Source organism: Chelmon rostratus, chromosome 3, assembly GCF_017976325.1.
Source record: "Chelmon rostratus isolate fCheRos1 chromosome 3, fCheRos1.pri, whole genome shotgun sequence".
Taxonomy (NCBI): Eukaryota; Metazoa; Chordata; class Actinopteri; order Chaetodontiformes; family Chaetodontidae; genus Chelmon; species Chelmon rostratus.
The window spans coordinates 295,592-315,462 of record NC_055660.1 but is presented as its reverse complement, the minus strand read 5'-3'; the positions used below and the strand labels follow the sequence as shown (position 1 = coordinate 315,462).

General features: G+C 47.0%; 2 protein-coding genes across 5 annotated transcripts; one reads left to right on the top strand and one right to left on the bottom strand.

Annotated features, from left to right (window-relative positions):
* Positions 1-81: 81 nt before the first annotated feature.
* Positions 82-15,931, top strand: alg13 (ALG13 UDP-N-acetylglucosaminyltransferase subunit). The gene is given in 26 exon segments (XM_041933420.1): positions 82-201; positions 849-932; positions 1,102-1,152; positions 1,361-1,407; positions 2,000-2,072; positions 2,850-2,931; positions 3,374-3,539; positions 5,692-5,755; positions 6,709-6,826; positions 7,050-7,114; positions 8,864-8,964; positions 9,146-9,231; positions 9,712-9,982; positions 11,387-11,494; positions 11,871-12,018; positions 12,181-12,231; positions 12,233-12,353; positions 12,554-12,589; positions 12,679-12,734; positions 13,428-13,496; positions 14,003-14,129; positions 14,203-14,322; positions 14,519-14,559; positions 14,839-14,935; positions 15,172-15,279; positions 15,564-15,931. Coding segments are annotated over 26 exon segments (2,778 nt in total).
* On the bottom strand, positions 15,217-18,658 carry zgc:110222 (uncharacterized protein LOC550336 homolog). 4 transcript variants are annotated; one of them, XR_006006724.1, is made up of 4 exons: positions 18,600-18,658; positions 17,537-17,797; positions 16,133-17,457; positions 15,217-15,310 (listed from the first exon to the last, which is right to left on the bottom strand). XR_006006724.1 is itself a non-coding variant. In XM_041933422.1 (3 exons), the coding sequence occupies exons 2-3, from the start codon at positions 17,793-17,795 to the stop codon at positions 17,249-17,251; spliced, it is 468 nt and encodes a 155-aa protein (XP_041789356.1). In that variant the 5' UTR covers positions 17,796-17,797; positions 18,600-18,658; the 3' UTR covers positions 15,988-17,248. The 4 variants fall into 4 exon arrangements, 3 of the variants coding, with proteins under 3 accessions (XP_041789356.1, XP_041789358.1, XP_041789357.1); XM_041933422.1 differs by lacking the exon at positions 15,217-15,310 and having other exon boundaries at positions 15,988-17,457; XM_041933424.1 differs by lacking the exon at positions 15,217-15,310 and having other exon boundaries at positions 15,988-17,457; positions 18,498-18,613.
* Positions 18,659-19,871: the final 1,213 nt, after the last annotated feature.

The following is a 19,871-nucleotide window of genomic DNA, read 5'->3' as shown; positions in this document are numbered from 1 at the left end:
TCGGCTCGAGCTGTGGCGTCTGAACCGGAGCGTGTTTACCGAGTTTACCGTGAGGGCTGCCGTTAGTTTACCGGCGGCGGGATGCAGAAAGGGATGAAGAAGTACTTCGTCAACATGGACGAGTTCCTGTGCAGTATTGGACTCTACAGGAAGATGGTGGCCCGGGACGCGTCCAGTCTGTTCCGAGCCGTGTCAGAACAGGTGAGTCGGGCTAAAGGTCCCAGCTAACATCGGGAAAAGCTGCAGGTAGAGCCGGGTTACAGAGAGGCCGCCTCTGACCGGGGACCGGAGAGGACAGACAGGTCAGAGGGGTCAGAGGTCAGGCTGTGTGTGTGTGTGTGTGTGTGTGTGTGTGTGTGTGTGTGTGTGTGTGTGTGTGTGGCCTGAGGCCTGTTTTCTAATCACCAGTTAAACTGAAGTCAGTTGTGTCTCATGAAGCAGGTTTGAGTTGACCGCAGTTACCATGGAGACATTAATAAGTTTGAATGAGCAGAAGGTGTGACTTCAGGTACAGCTGACGTCACAGAGTGTAACAGTCACTGTGATATAGGTTGAACAGTCAGAGGTGATGGTGTCAGGACTTTCTTTGTTTCCTTCATCAGCTGGTTCATTATTTGACTCTTCTTCATTGGACCAATCACGCGCCTACTTTACTGTTACACCTGTAGCAGGTTGTTATAATGAAGCGATGAAGAACAGGAACAGTTCAGTTCCTGTAGGTGTGAAAGTTAACAGAGTCTCTCCCAGAGCCCCAAACTTTAAACTGATGCAGCACCAGTGAACCTTAGACTCAGGAACTGGATTCAGGTCTGACACTGTCCTCTGTGTGTGTGTGTGTGTGTGTGTAGTTGTATTACTCTCAGAACTACCACCAGAGGATCCGTCAGGACTGCGCCAACTTCATGAGAGCCAACAGGTGCAACTTTGAGCCGGTGAGTCAGTCAGTCCTGTTTCTGCCTGATCCAAAGACAATCAGACTTTATTAATGTCCTGCCGGGGGGACTCTGGTGTCACAGGCAGCAGCAGGAATAACAGCAGGACAGAAAAATACAATGCAGCGACGCTGCAGGCTGTTCTCAGCTCGTCTCTTTTCTCTTTCAGTTTGTCGAAGGTTCTTTTGAGAAATACCTGGAACGTCTAGAGGACCCGAAGGTGAGCTGCTGTGACCTTTGACCCTTCAGTCCACAGCGGAGCAGTGGAGTAACCGAGTAACTGTGTGTGTGCGCGTGTGTGTGTGTGTGTGCGCGTGTGTGTGTGTGTGCGCGCGTGTGCGCGTGTGTGTGCGCCTGTGTGTGTGTGTGTGCGCGTGTGTGTGTGTGCGCGTGTGTGTGCGCGTGTGTGCGTGTGTGTGTGTTTTCAGGAGACGGTGGGTCAGGTGGAGATCAAGGCTCTGTCTCAGCTCTACAGGTGAGATGTGTGTGTCTGTTTCCACTGGTTGGGATCTGTTTTGTTGTGTCTGGTGAGGTTCTGCAGCTTCAGCCTGAACATGAGCTGAAATGAAAATCTCCAGGTGTGTTTGCACACCTGCACCGGGATTTGTTGGGTGTCTGTAGATGAAGACTTTGGTCTGAAGTGTCCTGAGACAACTTCGGTTGTGATTTGGTGCTATATAAATAAAATTGAATTGAATTGAAAATGTAAATATCAACCTGATAGTTATATAAAATATTTTTATGGAATGAAAGATGAACTGAAATTAGAATATGGCACAAAACCTTTCAAAATAAGATGTTTCGAGTGAACCTGTTCAGACTTTAAATCGTCTCATCCTTCAGTAACGGGATGTGACATGTTAACCAGTGAGCTGTACAGCTGCTGGTAGGTGGATTTTGTTACCTGTGGACACAACCAGGGTAGCTGTTGATTCCCTCTTTCCAGTCTTTACACTAAGCTTTGTTTCTCGTCTTTATGCTAAGCTAACCAGCTGCCGGCTGCAGCTTCATGTTTAGAATCAGTCTAAATATCTGACCTTTACAAAAGTCTATCTGGCTGTCTGTAGGCGCTGTTTCCTGATCTATCGTTACCCTGGGAGACCAGCCACAGTGATCTCAGAGGACGACTTTGTTGACAAGGTGAAGAAGTTTCCTGTCAGTGTTGATGATCAGCTGCTTCTGTCATCATAATGCAATGATCAATAATAGCAAGCGAACACAACTGGTAACTGGTTCCAGAGCGTGAGCTAGTACAGCCACGAAGAGCATGTGGACAGTGTAAGATCAAATATCAGACTGTCAGTAAATATTAAAACAGTTAAAAATTAATAAGACCAACAGTTGACCAATAAAGAATAATAAGCCACATGATTTTAAACCAATGAAAGAAGACCACTGGAAGGCTAAAGCTAAAAGGAATGCTGCTAAAGGCAGTTTGAGCAGTTTTCATGGAGACCTGGGAGTAACCAGATGACCTGAGAGGTCACAAGCATGTCAGGGAGATACTGTGGTGCCAGACCACATCAAGCCTTAAAGCAGCATGTCAGCAGGGTGACAGCAAGGTGACAGCAGCGTGTCAGCGGGGTGACAGCAGGGTGTCAGCAGCATGTCAGCGGGGTGTCAGCAGCGTGACAGCAGGGTGGCAGCAGCGTGACAGGAGGGTGTCAGCTCATTGGGGACAGTAGAACATGTACAGAAACCACATGTCGTCAGCATAATTCTGTTAACACACATTGTGTGTGTGTGGACCCAGAGGCAGCAGGGACAAAGGAAGTGAGGTGATCATTAGTGTCACTTACCTTTATGGAGCTCAGGTGAAGGCGTGAGATAACTGAACTGCTGTCAGCTCGAACAGTCACATGACATTAAACTGCTGTGAATGCTTACCACTGACCGTCAGTCTTCTGTGTTGCCTAGGTGACGCTGTGTTGCTCCATCAACGGTCATTACGACCTTGTTTACCCGAGGAGTTACCCCGCCTCCGCTGCCCGCTGTCAGTGTGAGTACTGATCCCTGATTGGTCGATCAGAGTGATTGACAGCTTTAAAGGTCCAACATTTTACTGTCTGACCCACAGCTTCACCTTTATTAACACTAAACACTGAAAATAACTACAGCCATATTAATGAAGACAGATTTGTAGTGAGGACCTCTGCATTGTGAGGACATTCTGCCCCCCTCGTCAGTACTTCACAGGACTGTCCCAGGTTTAAAGTTCAGCTTAGAATAAGGTTTAGGGTTAGACTTTGGTGTTTAGTTATGATGGTTAGAGTTTGGGGACAGGAACACATGATGCCAGTCAGGGTCCTCACAAGGTCTGTGTGTCTGTGTGTGTCTGTCTCTCTCTCTGTGTCTGTGTGTGTGTGTGTCCGTGTGTGTGTGTGTGTGTGTGTGTGTCCGTGTGTGTGTGTGTGTGTGTGTGTGTCCGTGTGTGTGTGTAGCTCTCCTGTACGAGCTTCTCTACACTCAGGTGTTTGGGTTGGAGGAGGCGGAGCTCTGTCAGGCCATGGAAGCCTTCAGGGTTGGAGGTCGTCGCTATAGAAACAGCCCGTCAATGTGTAGTGACATCGACATCGGCTATGACACACCTGAGGACCGAGGTCACAGGTACACCACACACACACACACTTTGTGCAGGCTGTCCAGCATGCCAGGTGCTTCAGACCTACATGAACACACCATGACGTTACACTACCTGAGCTCGTCTGCTTGTCCCGACTCTACTGAACACCTGTGCCATGGAATCACCACACAGCTCTTCCAGGTAGAAACTGGCCTCACGCAGGTGAGTGTCCAGTAAATACTTGTTGAAACAATGGACTCCCTGCTCGGCACCGTGGACAGGCTGTGACATGTCAGCAGGACAGGGGACAGATTTCAGAGTTTCCTGCTCATGATGCTCCTGTTCTGCGGGGAGGTTCAGTTAATTCAGGACCAGTTAGTCCAGGAGAAGCAGCACAGTCCAGCATCGAGCTCTGAGTCGGTCTCCTGTAGAGGTGAATGACTGAACCCACTGACTGTCTCATGAAATCAGTTGAGAGCGCCTCCATGTGTCCAAAACATTTCAAACCGTCATTCATGTGGAAATTCTATGGGACCCCATGTTGAAACCAGGAGGACTTTCAGGAGGACACTTGCACATCTGAAGTATTGCTTGAGAGTGCAAACAGCTGATTCATCAGTTTGTCAAGTCTGGTCTTCCTCTGTTTGGAGGTCTTGGTTCCAACAGTGAGCTCCTGAACTTGGATTTATGGTGCCCGTCAGTGTTCTAGAAGGGATCGAGCTCGGGGAAGGGGAAGGGGGTCCTGGTCTTTGTGTCCAAAGATATGATGAAAATGATCTCAACACTTCGTATTGATCGTAGGTGAAGGTTTGTGACACGTTTTCTGATCGACTCCCAGATCGTCCAGTCACAGCAGAGAATGAGTTCTTACGAGTGATTTCAGCTCGAACAGGGAGGGCAGACCGCGCAGGAAGCGTCGTGTTTATTTTCTTCCCAACGCTAAAGACAGATTATTTGGATGTAAAGAGTAAATTTGTCTGTGCGGTCGACGTCACCTTGAGCTGAACATCGACACCGTCACTGAGGACAACTACGTCTGTTCAAAGGAAACGTCACGATGTCGAGTCGAATAACGTAGATGTCTCAGCCTTCACGGACGCGTTACGCTGTACACAGTCACATGTTAAGTTAGCTAAAGATAGCAGAATGGTAGCCTGATTAGCTAGCTAACTTATACCTACGTGAAGAGGACTTAGCCTAATGTTTGCTTTCTCCTTCTGTCTGTCTGTCTGTCTGTCTGTCTGTCCGTCAGGATCGGCTGCATGTGATCCTCGTGGTTCAATCATGTTTGTGTTCACACTTTTCATTGTGTCCATATCAGAGATTTTCAGCGTCACAACACCACCGTCCGGTGTCCTGCAGGCAGACTGTCTCCCCCCAGCATAATGACTGACCGGGACTTTCTCACTGAGACAGACGTTGAAGACATTGACCTTCAGTTAAATGTCCCTTGTTTCACGCAGTAGACAGAACGTAAAGTCTTCCTCTCAGGACCAGGGCCTGACTGGACGAGAAATAAGGGATGCAGCTGTTAAAAATAATTTTGTGATAAATGAGAGTTGAAATTCATTTTGTTTGATATTTATCTATTTGGGGGATTTTTTTATAGGGACAAAATCCTTTGTTTTACTTTGCTGAAAGACGTACTCTGTGTCCTGAAGTCTACACTGTCCACGTTATGACTGTAACGGCTAATCCAGATCAAAACCAGAACTGGATTATGTGATCCAGTCCTTTTTTCCTTTGAACAGTCCGATCAGAATACTTCTGTGACAAACTACTTTAACGCTGATGATGTCATGATGATGTAGAAATGATGTCAGGCTGACTTCATGCTTCATGACGGCGTGTGGAGGTTGTTTCTGCCTGAAACCACTTCGAGTCCGTCGTGTCGATGCTGTCAGATGAACTGTACTGAACAGTGGTGGACAAGCAGGCCCACGGACCAAATCTGCCTCTGTGACAGAGACTCTCCTGTTTCTGTTTGTAGTTTTGTTCATAAATCTGCTGTGGAATAGAATATTAATTATAAACCCCAATAATTAGGACCAGATTTGACAATAATCAGGTGTTCTGAGGTTGAGCTCCTGTTCCAGGTTTGGACCTTAAAGAGGCATCACTCTGTCCACTCTTTAAAAACCTGCTGCATGTCAGCCCCACCTTCACGATGTCAGGTGTGTTTGTTTCATCCTGCAGGGAGGAGTTGGAGTCGGGCGGAGCTGCTGAGGACAAAGTGGGAGCTGTGACAGACGACACAAAGGTGGGAGGCTGCTGTGAATATGAGATGAGCTGCTGCACCACAGCGACGTGTTCATTAGTCTGTCTCCATCCTGTTTTTATCCACATTTTCATCTCGAGCATAAAGAAGCTGAGTGGAAACATCAGAATAAAACTGACAATGTTAGGTTTAGGGTCTGGGTCGGGGTGATGGGGTTAGGTTTAGGGTCTGAGTCGAGGTGGCGGGGTTTGGTTTAGGGTCTGGGACGGGGTGGCGGGGTTTGGTTTAGGGTCTGGGTCGAGGTGGCGGGGTTTGGTTTAGGGTCTGGGTCAAGGTGACGGGGTTAGGTTTAGGGTCGGGGAGACGGGGTTAGGTTTAGGGTCTGGGTCGGGGTGACGGGGTTAGGTTTAGGGTCTGAGTCGAGGTGGCGGGGTTTGGTTTAGGGTCTGGGACGGGGTGGCGGGGTTTGGTTTAGGGTCTGGGTCGAGGTGGCGGGGTTTGGTTTAGGGTCTGGGTTGAGGTCGGGGTGGCGCGGTTTGGTTTGGGGTCTGGGACGGGGTGGCGGGGTTTGGTTTAGGGTCTGGGTCGAGGTGGCGGGGTTTGGTTTAGGGTCTGGGTCAAGGTGACGGGGTTAGGTTTAGGGTCGAGGTGACGGGGTTAGGTTTAGGGTCTGGGTCGGGGTGACGGGGTTAGGGTTTGGTTTAGGGTCATTTGCCACAGATGCAACATGAATTTCCAAAAGGAAAAAGGAAACAAAACAAAGTGGTGATGCTGAAGATGAACATTTTATAAATATTTTATCAATCAGCTGTTCATTGATATGCACATGAATGAAACATCAGCAGATTGATTTCAGTATTCTGTGTAACCAAAGAGACAGGAAGTTAAATCTGTCGTGTCAAATAATTCATTTGCTAACGAGTCCAAACAGAAACAACCTGAACTTGCAGAGTCCCAACTGAGATCCTGACTGAGATCCTGTTTCTATTGGTCAGCCTCCTGCAGAAACCCCGCCCCCCTTCAGACTGTCTCTGTCTTATAAAGTGATGAAGTCTCTGGATGGAGAGGTTTACAGAAACCTTGAGTTTGATGTCTGGCAGGACTCCTGCAAAGGTAACACACCTGTCTGAATCACACACGCAGTCCTGATGAATTTACCTTTTAGACCAACGGTTTGCATTTGAAAATCAGATTCACATACTGACGAACTCTGTAATCAGATTACTGGCAGCTGTGTAATGGGGTTACTGTAATGACCGGGTCACAGTGACTGTACTGATTGACATTATTGATCCGTCTGATTCATCTGTTTTCTGATCTGCTCTGTGTGTGACAGAGATGCAGAAGACAGACTACATGGTGTTTGCAGGGAGGCAGTACTTCCTGGGAGACAAGTGTCAGGTAACAAAACACCCCTCAACACTGACTGTGCAGTACTACCAGTGGCATAATACTGCATCAGGGTCAGTACTGCTGGTCGTTCTCATCAGTTGTCATGGAGACACAAAGCAAACGTCTCAACAGACTGCAGTGCAGAGCTGTGACGTTCACCTCACAGCAGAAAACTAAACTGTTGAGTCAGAAACAAGTTTGTCCTGAAGGTGTCTGATAATGTCCTTCACTTCAACCGTCTGCCGAGGTTTAACAACATCACAACAATTACAGAGCAAATGATTCATCACACCGTACTCACTTATCTGCTGCTGTTGGCAACCCGTGTCTGACGTCAGGCGGGATCCTGTCCTCCGTTTAATTTAATTTTTAATTTTATTCACTTTATTGATCCCAAACTGGGAAATTAGTCTCTGCATTTTACCCATCGCTGATTTACTGAAACACACACATGCAACATGCACACAGGAGCAGTGGGCTGCCGCATCAGGCGCCCGGGGAGCATATTGGGGGGTTAAGTGCCTTGCTCAAGGGCACATCAGCCGGCTAATGGAGGGGGGGAGGGGATACTCCACCACACCCAAGTTTCTCTGCCAGTCCGGTGGGGGGAATCGAACTGGCGACCCTCCGGTCACAAGCCGCTTCTCCAACCTCTAGGCCACGGCTGCGGAACTTTCCCTGAGCCTTCCTGAGACTCCCGCCGGCGGTTAACCCTCAGTCTGGACACAGGCGCCGATCAGCAGAACGTCCATCCCATCCTCGTCGCCAAAATGTTGAAGAAATTCTTCTTGTAGATGTGAGAGTGAAGAATTACAGACACGGTGTGATGAATCAGATCTCTGTACTCCATGCAGCGTGGAGAGAAGACGAGTCCACAGCGTTCTCTGCCAGACTTTCAGAGCATTCACCTTAAATAGTGGTAGATCAAAGGATCCTCAATCAACCATTGATCAGTGTTGATCACATGGCCCGATTGTTGTTCTAGGTGTTATCTGTCAGTTGGCCTTTAGTGACCGTCCCCTCACAATTTAAACAACTGTGGTACGAAGGATCATCAAAGAGTCTGCAAAGAGTTCATATCTCACAGGAGCGTCTGGTTGCTACCTGCATCTTTGAAGTGTTTGTCCTCGGTACGGTGGCCTGTTGAGGACGTCTCTGGCTCAGCTTCGTTCATCAGTCTGCAGCTGGAGGAGAACATGTAGGGGTGTGGCTCTGACGCGTTCACTACAGGATGTGGTATAAAGTACATGAATGTCTTTGAGACGTTTCGATGCTGTATTACGACGGAGCATACCTGACATTTCTGGTTTTTGTTGTCTTCTTATTGACAATATGTCAGTGCCTACTGTTAAAGTAGAATTATGGACAATGAGTATATATATATATATATATATATATATATAATATAACCAGTCGTACATACCCTGAAAACCTCCAGAGGAAGGTGCCCAGGAAGGTCCTGATCGGATCAGGTTCTATTCCAAGCTCCCTCTGGATATCTGAGCTGTTCAGCCTTTCTCTAAAGCTTAGACACCCTGAAGAAGGAACTAATTTCAGTCACTTGGATCCACAGTCTCAGTCCTTCAGGCACCGCCAAAAGATCATCACATCACCGTAGCTGAAGGTTGTGACGTAGTTCGACCGGTAAACTGAAAGCTTCGTGCTCCACTCCCTCCTCTCTGGGTCTTGGTCAGGCGACTCAGATGGTTGAGTTTGTTGCGTCAGATGTCTGTGTATTTACTTCTGACTCTGTTTCAGGTGCGTCTGGAGCCAAAGGGGAAGTACTACAACGCCTTCATCCAGGAAGTAGGAACACAGTCATCAGCTGTCACAGTCTTCATCGAGGAGCTGGGAGAGAAGTAAAACACGCAATCTAAACATGATCCTGATTTTAAACTAAAGTCTGAACTTTGACCAAGTGAGGACTGATCTTCAAGTTCAACAGAACCCCACAAAGAAGACTAGCAAGTGTTTTAGCAAGAAGGTTTCACAGTTTTGGTTTCTGATTTTAAATTGTCAGTTTTCCTCTGTGTGTGTCAGACACCTGGTTCCTCTGACTGATCTGAAACCAGTGAATCCAGTTCCTGCCTGGAACGTTGCCGCTCCAAGTAGAAAAGGGGACCTGGGTACGTTTACACTGAGATCCGGTTTCTGTTCTGCTCCTTCATTCTCTTCCTACTCTCTGAACATCATTATATATTCAGAAACAAACTCTCAATACATCCTTTTATTGCCCATATTTTCTGTCCTTGTCTGTCTGAGTGTTAAACAGTTGAAGACCAAATAACTTTCACTGACATCCCATAACCTCTCACCCACCTACCATACCATCCTTCTGACCTACCAGAACATCCCCCTGGTCTACTGTAACATCTCCCTGACCTTCTTTAATGTTCTCCTGACCTTCTGTAATGTTCTCCTGACCTACTGTAATGTTCTCCTGTCCTTCTGTAATGTTCTCCTGACCTACTGTAATGTTCTCCTGACCTACTGTAATGTCCTCCTGACCTTCTGTAATGTTCTCCTGACCGACCATCATGCCCATCTGAAGTGTCTTCCGGACTGTCTCCCTGTCTTCTGTCCTTGTCGCTTTCTGTCTTCGTCAGACTTGGACTCTCGTGGCCAACGTCATCACCGTCATCGGTACTTCAGGAAGTCTCGGGGTAGCAGTGGAGTGAAGGGGGCAGAACTGCTGATGCCGTTGCCTTCCTCCTATGGAGGCCCGGCCCCCTCGGGCCTGCCCCCCCGCTTCCAGCCGGCAGGTCACGCCCGCCCGCCCCCTCCCCCATCTCCAGGAGCCATGACCTATGACCCCTACGCCCCCCCACACCACCACCCGTCCCCTACGGCTAGACCTCCTCGCTACGGAGCGTCCAGGTAGGACACACGTCTGTTACTCACTGGAACTTCTCCAACTTCTCCAAACTGATGTTCGATTTGTCAAACTCAATCACACCCTCCACCTCGATCGACGGCTTCTGTTCACTCAACGACAGGCAGACGGACCAGAGTCTGGTTTCTGCTAATGCCTGAGAGACAACACCGCGGATGGAACAACTGCAGTCGAGTGTCTTGAACTCTGAACTCGTCAGGACTCGGTTGTTTAAAATAACCGGCCTCTGGTGTGTCTGGGTGCGACTGCTTTGAAAGGGACCAATCATAAGAAGGCCAGTGCCTCTTTTGGTGTCCTGCCCTAGATGGTCAAAGTCAGGTCAATTCACATTATCAGAATAAACCTGTGAGAGTGTTCACGCCGTCTGCCGCTGACCAGGCAGAAAAACTCTGCTGTGGGGGTTCTGTGCACTTGCTGCTTAGTTTTATTCAGCAGCTAGAGCAGGGATGTCAACGTCAAAATACACAGAGGGCCAAAGAAACAGATTTGCTACAAGCCGAGGGCCGGACTGGTTCAATGTTTATTAAAACATATTTTAATGATTGCACATAGCCTATTAAACTAAGATCTGACACAATGAATATTATTTAATGATTAATTGACCAATCCAATATTTTCTTATGGCTCTGTCAGTAACTAAGGGAAAACATTTTCAACAGGCAAGTTGAGTTCAACTGAAAAATAAATCTAAATAAATGAAATAAATTAAAATACAAAAATCTATAGGACACAGACAAAACAATACTTTCCTTTTTGGGGAGTGGGTAACTGAAGGTTAACATCTGTTCTGGCTGCTGATCAATAATTAAGCCGAGGCCCGTTTGCCGTGCTGCAGTGAGTTCGCGAGCTACTGTTGCATTGTGGGGAATGTAGTATTGGTGCGTGCAAAACACCAGCGGGCGGCTGCGGCCAGTTCTACTACTAAACAAATATCATCCGGGGGGCTGCATATAAATCATTTGCGGGCCGCATCCGGCCCGCGGACCTTGACTTTGACATATGTGTCCTAGACACATGACAGCGTTATGACCTGGAACTCTGACTGACTTTATCGGGCTCTTTTCATTAACATGCAGAATACTTTTTGTTACGACTCAAACGGTAATAATGATGGAAACGCAGCATCTGTAGGACGCACATGTGTTCCTTCTGTCTTAGAAACAAAAAACAGAGGAGATAAAAGCTGTGACATCGATGCAGCTCGAGGTTCTGCCTGTGTGCTCTCTTAAACCAGACTTCCACTAACAGGAATTAGTTTATGGACAGTTAGATCATCACTGAAAATCTGGAAACGTCTCCAAGAAGTGAATGTAAGTCAATGCAATGTCCCCACACGTGATGGACACATGTCTGTCTGTCTGTCTGTCTGTTTGGTGGATTCTGGTCAGAAGCTCCAACCGTTTCCTGAACCGTCACCTGATTGGTCCACAGTTGACGTATTACCACCCTGGCAGACGTTATTACCATGACTACGAGAACTACGCCTTCAGGTCACGGTAAACACAAACACTCACGGCTGCGTTCTCAGGTTTGATTCATGTCTCTAAAATGATTGATTGAACATTAATATTCACAGTAAAGTAACAGAATCGAAGATAATTCTGTTTATTTGTTTAATAAGATGCAGAATATGAACATGTGAAACAAGCTAACCATAACAATTACAATTATTGGTTGTATTATAAACAGACAGCCAAGCTGACCCGTCATCAGACAGACGTCCAGATGATAGATATATATATAGATATATAGATATAGATTTGATGGGGCTTTGATCAGCTGCAGGAGGTCTGAGCCATCAGTTCATACTGAACCAGGAACGATCGTCACGTCAGTCGGTGGTTTCTGCTTTGTTTGTTGTCGTTCCTTCAGTCGCAGTCGACGTCAGCTGGCGGCTCTGAATAAAGACTGTCAGTTTGGTTTCTCTGCGGAGGCGGTGGAGGAGCCGACTGATCTGGACCCGACCATTGCGTATTACCAGCTGGATGACGGCAGCGACGCCGTCTTCCCTCCACTGCCGGTGAGAAAGCCCACACACACCTCACAGGAACTGGACTTGGACTCGACCGATGAGGTCCTGGTAACTCTGGCTAACAGCATGCTGGACTATGATACAGAAGCAGATTTATGTTACTATACAAACATTCACCATGTGTGTAATATGATCTGGCTCCTCCCTCAGGGTCAGACTGTGGCACCACCCCCCACCATGGGAGCCCCCCCCCCCCCCACCTGGCTCCTCCTACAGGGTTCAGAGAGGCTCTGGGCCCCTTCCCCCCGCACCTCCACCTGGAAACACGCCTGTGTGTTCATCAGAGGAGGATCAGGAGGACACGAGCACTGTGGAGGACCAGGGTGAGGACTCCGTCTGAACATTTAGCACACTTTGAGTACCGGGAACTCTCAGGTGGTCCGGGACGGGGTTCACCTGACTGGTGTGGTTTCTCCTGTGTCATTTGCATATTGTGACAGCCCTCCACTCCTCTTCTTGTAGAAAACTGCAGTTTTTCTCGTTGTTCTGTAAACCTCTGATATGATTCATGTGTTTCTGTCAGCTGAGTACACAGAGGAGTACATCTACATCACTCAAGGTCAGTAACCCGATCTGACCGTAGAGTCCAGAGTTCAGCATGAGGCTGAAGACACGAAGTGACTGAAGTCTGAGTGTGAACTGTTTCAGATCAGAGCTACCAGACGTCAGGTGTTTACACTGCTGCTGAGCCCTCCACCAACCAGGTAACGCAGCTGACCCCCGGCCTGCCGCATGTTAAAGAAGAACTGTTTCTTTTATAATGATTTAACCAAAAACACAGTTCTTCACACTGAAGGTCCACAGAGGAAACACATTCCTCCAGCATTAACCAGAATAGAAACACAAACACCGGAGAGCATCGCTCCTTCCGGTCATCATCATGTATTCATTCTGATAATTATGAACATGGGTGAGTGTAGGAACCATTTGGATAACCTTTCAGCAACTCGTCAAACAGCTGTAGAACTAGATATATCTGAACAGAGGCGTGGATCAGGTCCTGTTACCTGTGAGAATGGTGTGTTCTTTTTGGATCTCAGGATCCAAAAGCAGCAGAGATCTTCAGTCTGGTTTCTAGCTGGTGGAAGACAAGTGAAGGATGGGTTGAAGCTGACCTGAAGACAGGAGTGTAAATGTGGAAATCATTGTTGAATATATTCAGGAGGTTGGAATAAACTGAGGGACGTTGTGGATGAAGAGCAGCGTGTCGTCAGCATACAGAGAAACGCAGACGATACATTTGGTGTCACGTATAGTAGTAAAGTCATGATTGACCTAAAATTACAACTAAAACCCACATATGCAGAACAGCTGCCAAGGAAAGGTGCAGGTGTGATGGTCACATGATAAAGAGAGGACAAACAGGGTCTGTTTTATGTTTTCTCTTATTGTGAAAGGATGAGCAGGAAGGAGGTACTGCTGACTCTCCGTCGAGACCAGAGATGAACTACAGCTACACACAGCAGGTAGTGAATGGAACGTATACACAGCAGAGAGAACAGAATGATGACCGTGAAGGTGCTTCAGACAGCGCGTGGTCACGAATCATCTGGTTAACGGTTTGAATCCCTCTAATCCAGCAAACGTCCTGTATCATCACAGGCTGAATCAGGAAGCAAGATGTTTCCCTTCGTTGATTGGTCTGTTCCTGGTGATCATTCAGTGAACAGTAGCATCAACTCCTGCATTGTTTCACTCGTAGTTTCTGTGGTTGCCATGACGCCGTGACTCCAAATACAGACACAAGCAGCCATGCAGCCGGCGTCCGTGTGCTCGCTGCTGTCGTTGGGTCCACGTCAGAGAGGACGGACGCTCGCTGTCTGAAAACACCTTCATGATCATCAACAGTTGTTCAGTTCATCTATGAGGCTGCTCGTTAGGTGTTCTGCAAAGGCTGCGGTCAGATGCTACACGTCACCTGACCGTGCATGACAACACATCACAAAACTCATTAAAACTGTGTGTTTTTCAGGTTGTGAAGCCATCAGCAGTCATCTGTTCTTCACCCTCCTCTTCCTCGTCCTCACCTTCATCTCCATCGTCATGTGTACCTGCAGCTGCTCACCTGCCGCTAGCCACACATGCACAGACACGCTCAGGTGCACACTCACATTCACACGCACACACGCAGTAACTGCTAGATTAATGCAAGGTTTTTTTTTCTGTCCTCAGTTGCCATGGCAATCCCAGCTGCTTCTCCCTGGTTGGTTAATGAGTTGGGTGAGGCTGTCTGCACCCTGGTAGCTCCGCCTCCGTACTCCTATGACCCTAATGGCAGTGATTTACCCCGAGGTCAGAGGTCAACCAAAGACTCTTCCTCTGTCTCACAGCTCCACCTCATCCACCATTTTTCTCTTTCTGTTCACCTTGTTTACCTGTTTGACTGACACCATGTAGTCTGAACCCGACATTCCACTTCCTGCTGCAGCTTCCTGTCTCACACTGACCCCCCCCCCACCTCTCTCTCTCTTTGTGTGTGTGTGTGTAGACTGCAGAGTCCTCCAGTATTACTTCAACCTAGGAGTCCAGGTGAGTCATGGAATCCGACACACGTTACCTGTTCAGAAAGCGTCAGTTGTCTTCTTCAGTGGTGGAGGAAGAGGCAGGAGACGGAGCAGAGGTCTGGAGGTCTGAATCGCAGCTGTTGATGACTGTCACTGATTATTTGAGGACGGCGACGTCTTTCTGTGTAAAACATGCAGAAAGTGAATTTATGGTGGAAATGTTTTCAGAAACCAGATTCCTAAAATATCAGGTGTGAGTGAGCTGCAGGTGTCGTCTTCTCTAACCCCCCCACCCCCACCACAGTGGTACCAGCAGCAGCAGGTGTACACCACCTCAACAGAGGCCCCCTACTCCTACCAGCACTACACCCCCTACCTAAGCCAGGAGCACCCCCTGCATGGTAAGACCCACACCCCCTCTGATTGGCTACTAAGTAACAGAGCTGTGATTTCATTGGCTGTAGGTCTCAGCCATAAATCAGCAGCCTCCTCAGCTGCAGTTCCTGTCACATCCACCAGGTGCTGCTGTTATCAAACTTCTCTGCAGTCAATAAGAGTTTCGTTGGGCTAGCCGCTAACGTGATGAGTGAGTTTATTTGAGCACTATCTGACCCCGTCCCTGGTCTTTTGCCCCCAGCTGCCCCTCCTTCGTACCCTGAGACCGCTCGAGGCCCCCACCAGGCCCCTCTCTCCTACCCAGAATCCACCAGAGCAGGAGACGGACAGACAGACGGACACAGCGGCGGTCAGTAATGATGAAACACGTCTTCCTACAGCTACAGAGCAAAGAGTCAGTCCTTCACATATTTATCATCATCATCATCACTAAGGACAGGTTTTAAAACAGGATCATTGGAGAGAACAGCTTTTTTATTCCAACATCATAAAACACTGAAGGCTTTATTCTGCTTTACAAACCTGCAGCAGAAGAAAAGTCTCAGATTAAAATCAAATGTAGAGAAACACAAACAGAAGAAGAGGCTTGTCTCACATTTTGATTGTAAAGTGATTTGTCTACTCCTCCATCAGGCCCCGCCCCCTCTGTGGAAGGCTCCTCCCCCCCAGGCCCCACCCCCTCCTCTGCTCACCTGTACCCGGATCAGACGGCCCCTCCCCCACTTCTGCACCTGCCATATGAAGTTCCGCCCCCAGCCACCTATTTGCCCTCTGGCCCTCACCCTCCTCCTCATCCTGCTCAGCCTCACCCCACCCACCTCCCCCATCACTCCTCCTACCACCCCTGCCTCCCCCCCTCCACCCACTGGGGGGCAGTACAGACCGGAGGCCATGCCCCCCGAGTCTACTGCCCCATCGCCAACCCCGCCCACATGGTCGGCTACATCGCAGCGCCACCCCCTCACCACACAGCCACACACTACATGCCCCCCCCGATCTAACACACGTCCTGCTGGAACCTCACAACTCCATCATACTTCACTTGCCAGATTGTTTTCAGCAGGAAAACCTTGTATCTCAAGTGGAAGCTTTTCAGATGACAAAACTAAGAATTTCTAAATAAACACAAAAATAAAAACATGACGAAAAAAAAAACTTTAAATTTATGTTAAAAAATGCGATAAATGATGAAAGTGACCTACTGATGGAACGTCTGCATTTTGGCATCAAGGTTTTCCTGCGTTAGCATGTTAGCTTCACACTGAGTGGGAGAACCAGCAGTTCTGCACATGCTAGCTGTTAGCTTGTGGCTAAAATGCCCTCTTTTCTTTTTTTTTTGAACAAGTGCTAAAACGTTTGGTTTAGAACAGTGAAAAGCACAAGCGCCACAGCGTCACTTCCGGTTTGAAACATTAGTTTGTTCAGACTTTTGCAAAGTCGTGTGTTAATTTAACTCATTAGTGATCAGTTCGTTAGAGGGGTGCGGTGCCTCCCTGCTGATACCGTGGCAACGCAGCAGTTGATGTGGTCCAACAGAAATTGTTGTTAAATTTGTTAAAATTGTCAGTTCAGTTTATTTTTCAAACTACATCCAGCCAATGAAAGAGAGGGGGCGGGGTCCGGGCTGCAGCGGTCAGTCTCTGTTTATTGATGATGGGATATATTTGTGTTGATGTTGTGTTCAAACTGGTGGTTCGTTTTTGTTACTGGGTGAATAAAGTTTGTTTGATCAGCAGAGGATTTTTTTTTGCCCTCAGTGACAACAGTCACATGACCTTTTACATCCTGGTTAGTTTACTGCCGTTTGTGTCTTCGTCACGTCCTGACTCATCCTGCTGTGACTGACAGCGAATGCAATGTTCCTTCAAACTGTGACAGCGGCTACCTGCCAAACTACCAACACAGAGTAGAGATGGAGCCCACACAGGTGGAGATGACAGGTAGGTCTTCTTCAAAACTACGTCTACAATGAAACAAACATGAACCGTGGTCCAGACATGGAGGTCTGAAAACGTCAAACACAGATCCTCCAGAACCCTGATCTGAACCAGGATACCAGTTAATGGGCTCACTGAGAAAACCAGAACAGAGTGCATCAAAAACTGACACAAAAACTAACAAAGAAACAGGTTTAATGTCACCCTCCAGTGGAAACATCTGGATCAGAGGGTTTAACTCTGTCAGTGACTCTTACTCAGTCTGCAGACAGACACCATCATTAGCATGTTAGCAGGCTAACAGTTGAAAAGTCAGGATCAAGTTTTCAGGATTCGCCACAATCCATCATGAACAGTTTATCAGCTTCTGTGTCATCCTCGTCATGGTAACAGCTCAGCAGGGATCTCCACGGTCCAGAGATTCCGACCTCCTCGGACGCTCAGCGGCTTCTTCAGCCAGCGTGGGTTGGAAAGGTGAGTCAGGTGTTTCTCCTGCAGACCAATCAAGACGGCCGACCGCTCCAGGTTCTGTAGCTCCTCCCCCTGCAGGGAGGCAGGGCACAGCCAGGTCCCTCCCACATCCACCAACCCTGAAAGTGATTTCCACAGGTGATGCCTTCAGGTGAACCTCAAACTACCAGCAGCATTAGAGTAAATGACATGTCCCACCTGCCACTACGCCACGACCGAACCTCTCTCCAGATTCTAGGACTGCTCGGATCTGAGCCTGGTTCATTCCCAGCGGGCCACTCAGCACCGCCCTCCACTCCTCCCCCTCCCAGTCTCGCTGGGCGATGTGGACTGCCAGGGTCCGGTTCTCCAGAGGGGCCAACACGGGCCTCCAGCGGCTCTCCACTGTCTTCACCCCATCCAGGACCAGACCGGCATACGGCTGCCGAAACGACAGGCAGCTCACGTGCACTGACATGTCTGCAACACAAACGCCCCCCCAGACTCAGAACAGCACTGAACATTTACATAAAGACACATCAGACCGGAAGTCTACAGGACGAGGCACAAAAGGCCCGATCGTCCTGAAAGTCTCATTTTCACTCAGCTCACTGAATGCCACAGCTGCTAAATCTGTCTTATTTTCTACACTAAAACTTGTCCAGGATTTCCGTTTTTCACTCAAGTATCAGTTGAATGAATTCATGGTTTTAGTCCAAACATGAGACATTAATTTCAGATTTGTTCGAAAGGAGGTTGGTGTAAATATAAAATAATCTTCACAAACAGCTTGTGAATCTTTAATATAAGAACAGCGTTTTAAGTCATCTTTTCGTTCCTCCAGTAATTCAAATAGGAAAAATTATTTTACTGAATAATGTTGATACCTATTCGAGCTGAAAACTAAAGCGAAACATTAATTTGCCACATTTTTAAATGGAGTTTGGCAGATGACTAAACTGTTTATCCAAACTCTTAAGTAACAGCTTCTTCTAATTTCTTCGAGCAATGCGGTTCTGTTCGTTCCACTTAATCAAAGAAAAGGAAAAGAAAGAGAAACGATGGACAAAAGGTGAAAGTTATTTCATTTTCTATCCGGTGAAAAGAGCCAACACAATAATTTTGCGTCTTTGAGCGGAGTTTGTTACGGAGCGCTGTCCCTGCAGGGTGGGGGGCAGACCTGTCGTTTATCTCCCTTCTTCTTTACAGTCACAGTCAAAGTCTAACAGTTCAGAATGTCACATTAATCCGAGCGGGCAGACTGAAAGTCTGTGTGACTCACTTCAGCTCCAGGTTCAGCTGCTCTTTCTGCTCATTTATTCGCTTCCGCGTTGAGCCTCAATTCTTCTTCTTCGTTAAATTACTTGCAGCTCAAACACGTCTCCGCGGCTCTGCTGCCCCCTAGAGGTTGGGAGGTTTATCCGGTGAAAACCAGGCGACACTGACGTTTAAGTTGACAAATTTTACAATCAAGAATAATCTAATGATTTATTATTGTACTGAATGACAATAATTACATTTATTGAAATCCAAAATGATCCTCCAAGTGTTCATGTTTTCATTAGACTCCCACAGGTTGCTAAAAACTACAAATGAATTCATCAAATAATGCTCAGTGTTGTCAGCGCTAACTGACCTCTGACCTGCTGTAAGGACGATCATTTTTATTTCATCACATTTCTAAAACAAAAAAAATGAATCAGATTAACACTGACATTAACATCCCCACTTTATCAACTCAATTCATAAATACTGTTATTTTTAATATAACAAAACTAATAAAACATCAAATCTGATGTAAAGAAACATGACCAACAGCTCGTTTCTGTCAAAGTTTTCTCTTTTCAAGACAGAATGTTTCACAGCTTCTGTTTTATAGTTGTTATTTTTTTCCACCAACATGCAAATCACAGAGCAGAGAACACACAGCACAGATCAATAACCAATAAATCAAGGAATCTGCACAACAAAGTACAGACGCTACAGGACAGGAAGTTTTTCTCTGGCAAGCCGCTGACATCATCAGCAGTAGCGATCACAGAAATGGATGAAACAGTTACAGCATTTTTTTGTCAGAGGGCACAGTTTACTGGATGATGTCATCACCTTATTTCCTGTTTTTACAGATAAACTATGATGTCATTACTTCATACTGATTAATATTCTGTGACACACTGATGTCACATGCATTAATTAATAACTAATGATGAAAAGCAGCATGTGACTGTGTGGCATTCAAATAGTCTTTCTCTTCAAACTCGTGCCAACATGAATGAAAAATCTAATTAGATCACTAACAAGCTCTTCTCTGGTTGCCGTAGCAACTAATGAATGAAAAGCTGGAACCAGCAGCAGGGAACACAAGGAGGAAACAACCATTTTAACAGCTACAAAGTATATGTACAAGTGACTGAATTATTACAGTCAGAACATAAAATCAAAACTCACCAAAAACACATAAATAATGAACAAATTTAACAGTAAAAATAAAGTAAATAATACAAATAAAATGATTAGATAAAAATAGACAAACAACAAACATGTCAGAAAAAAA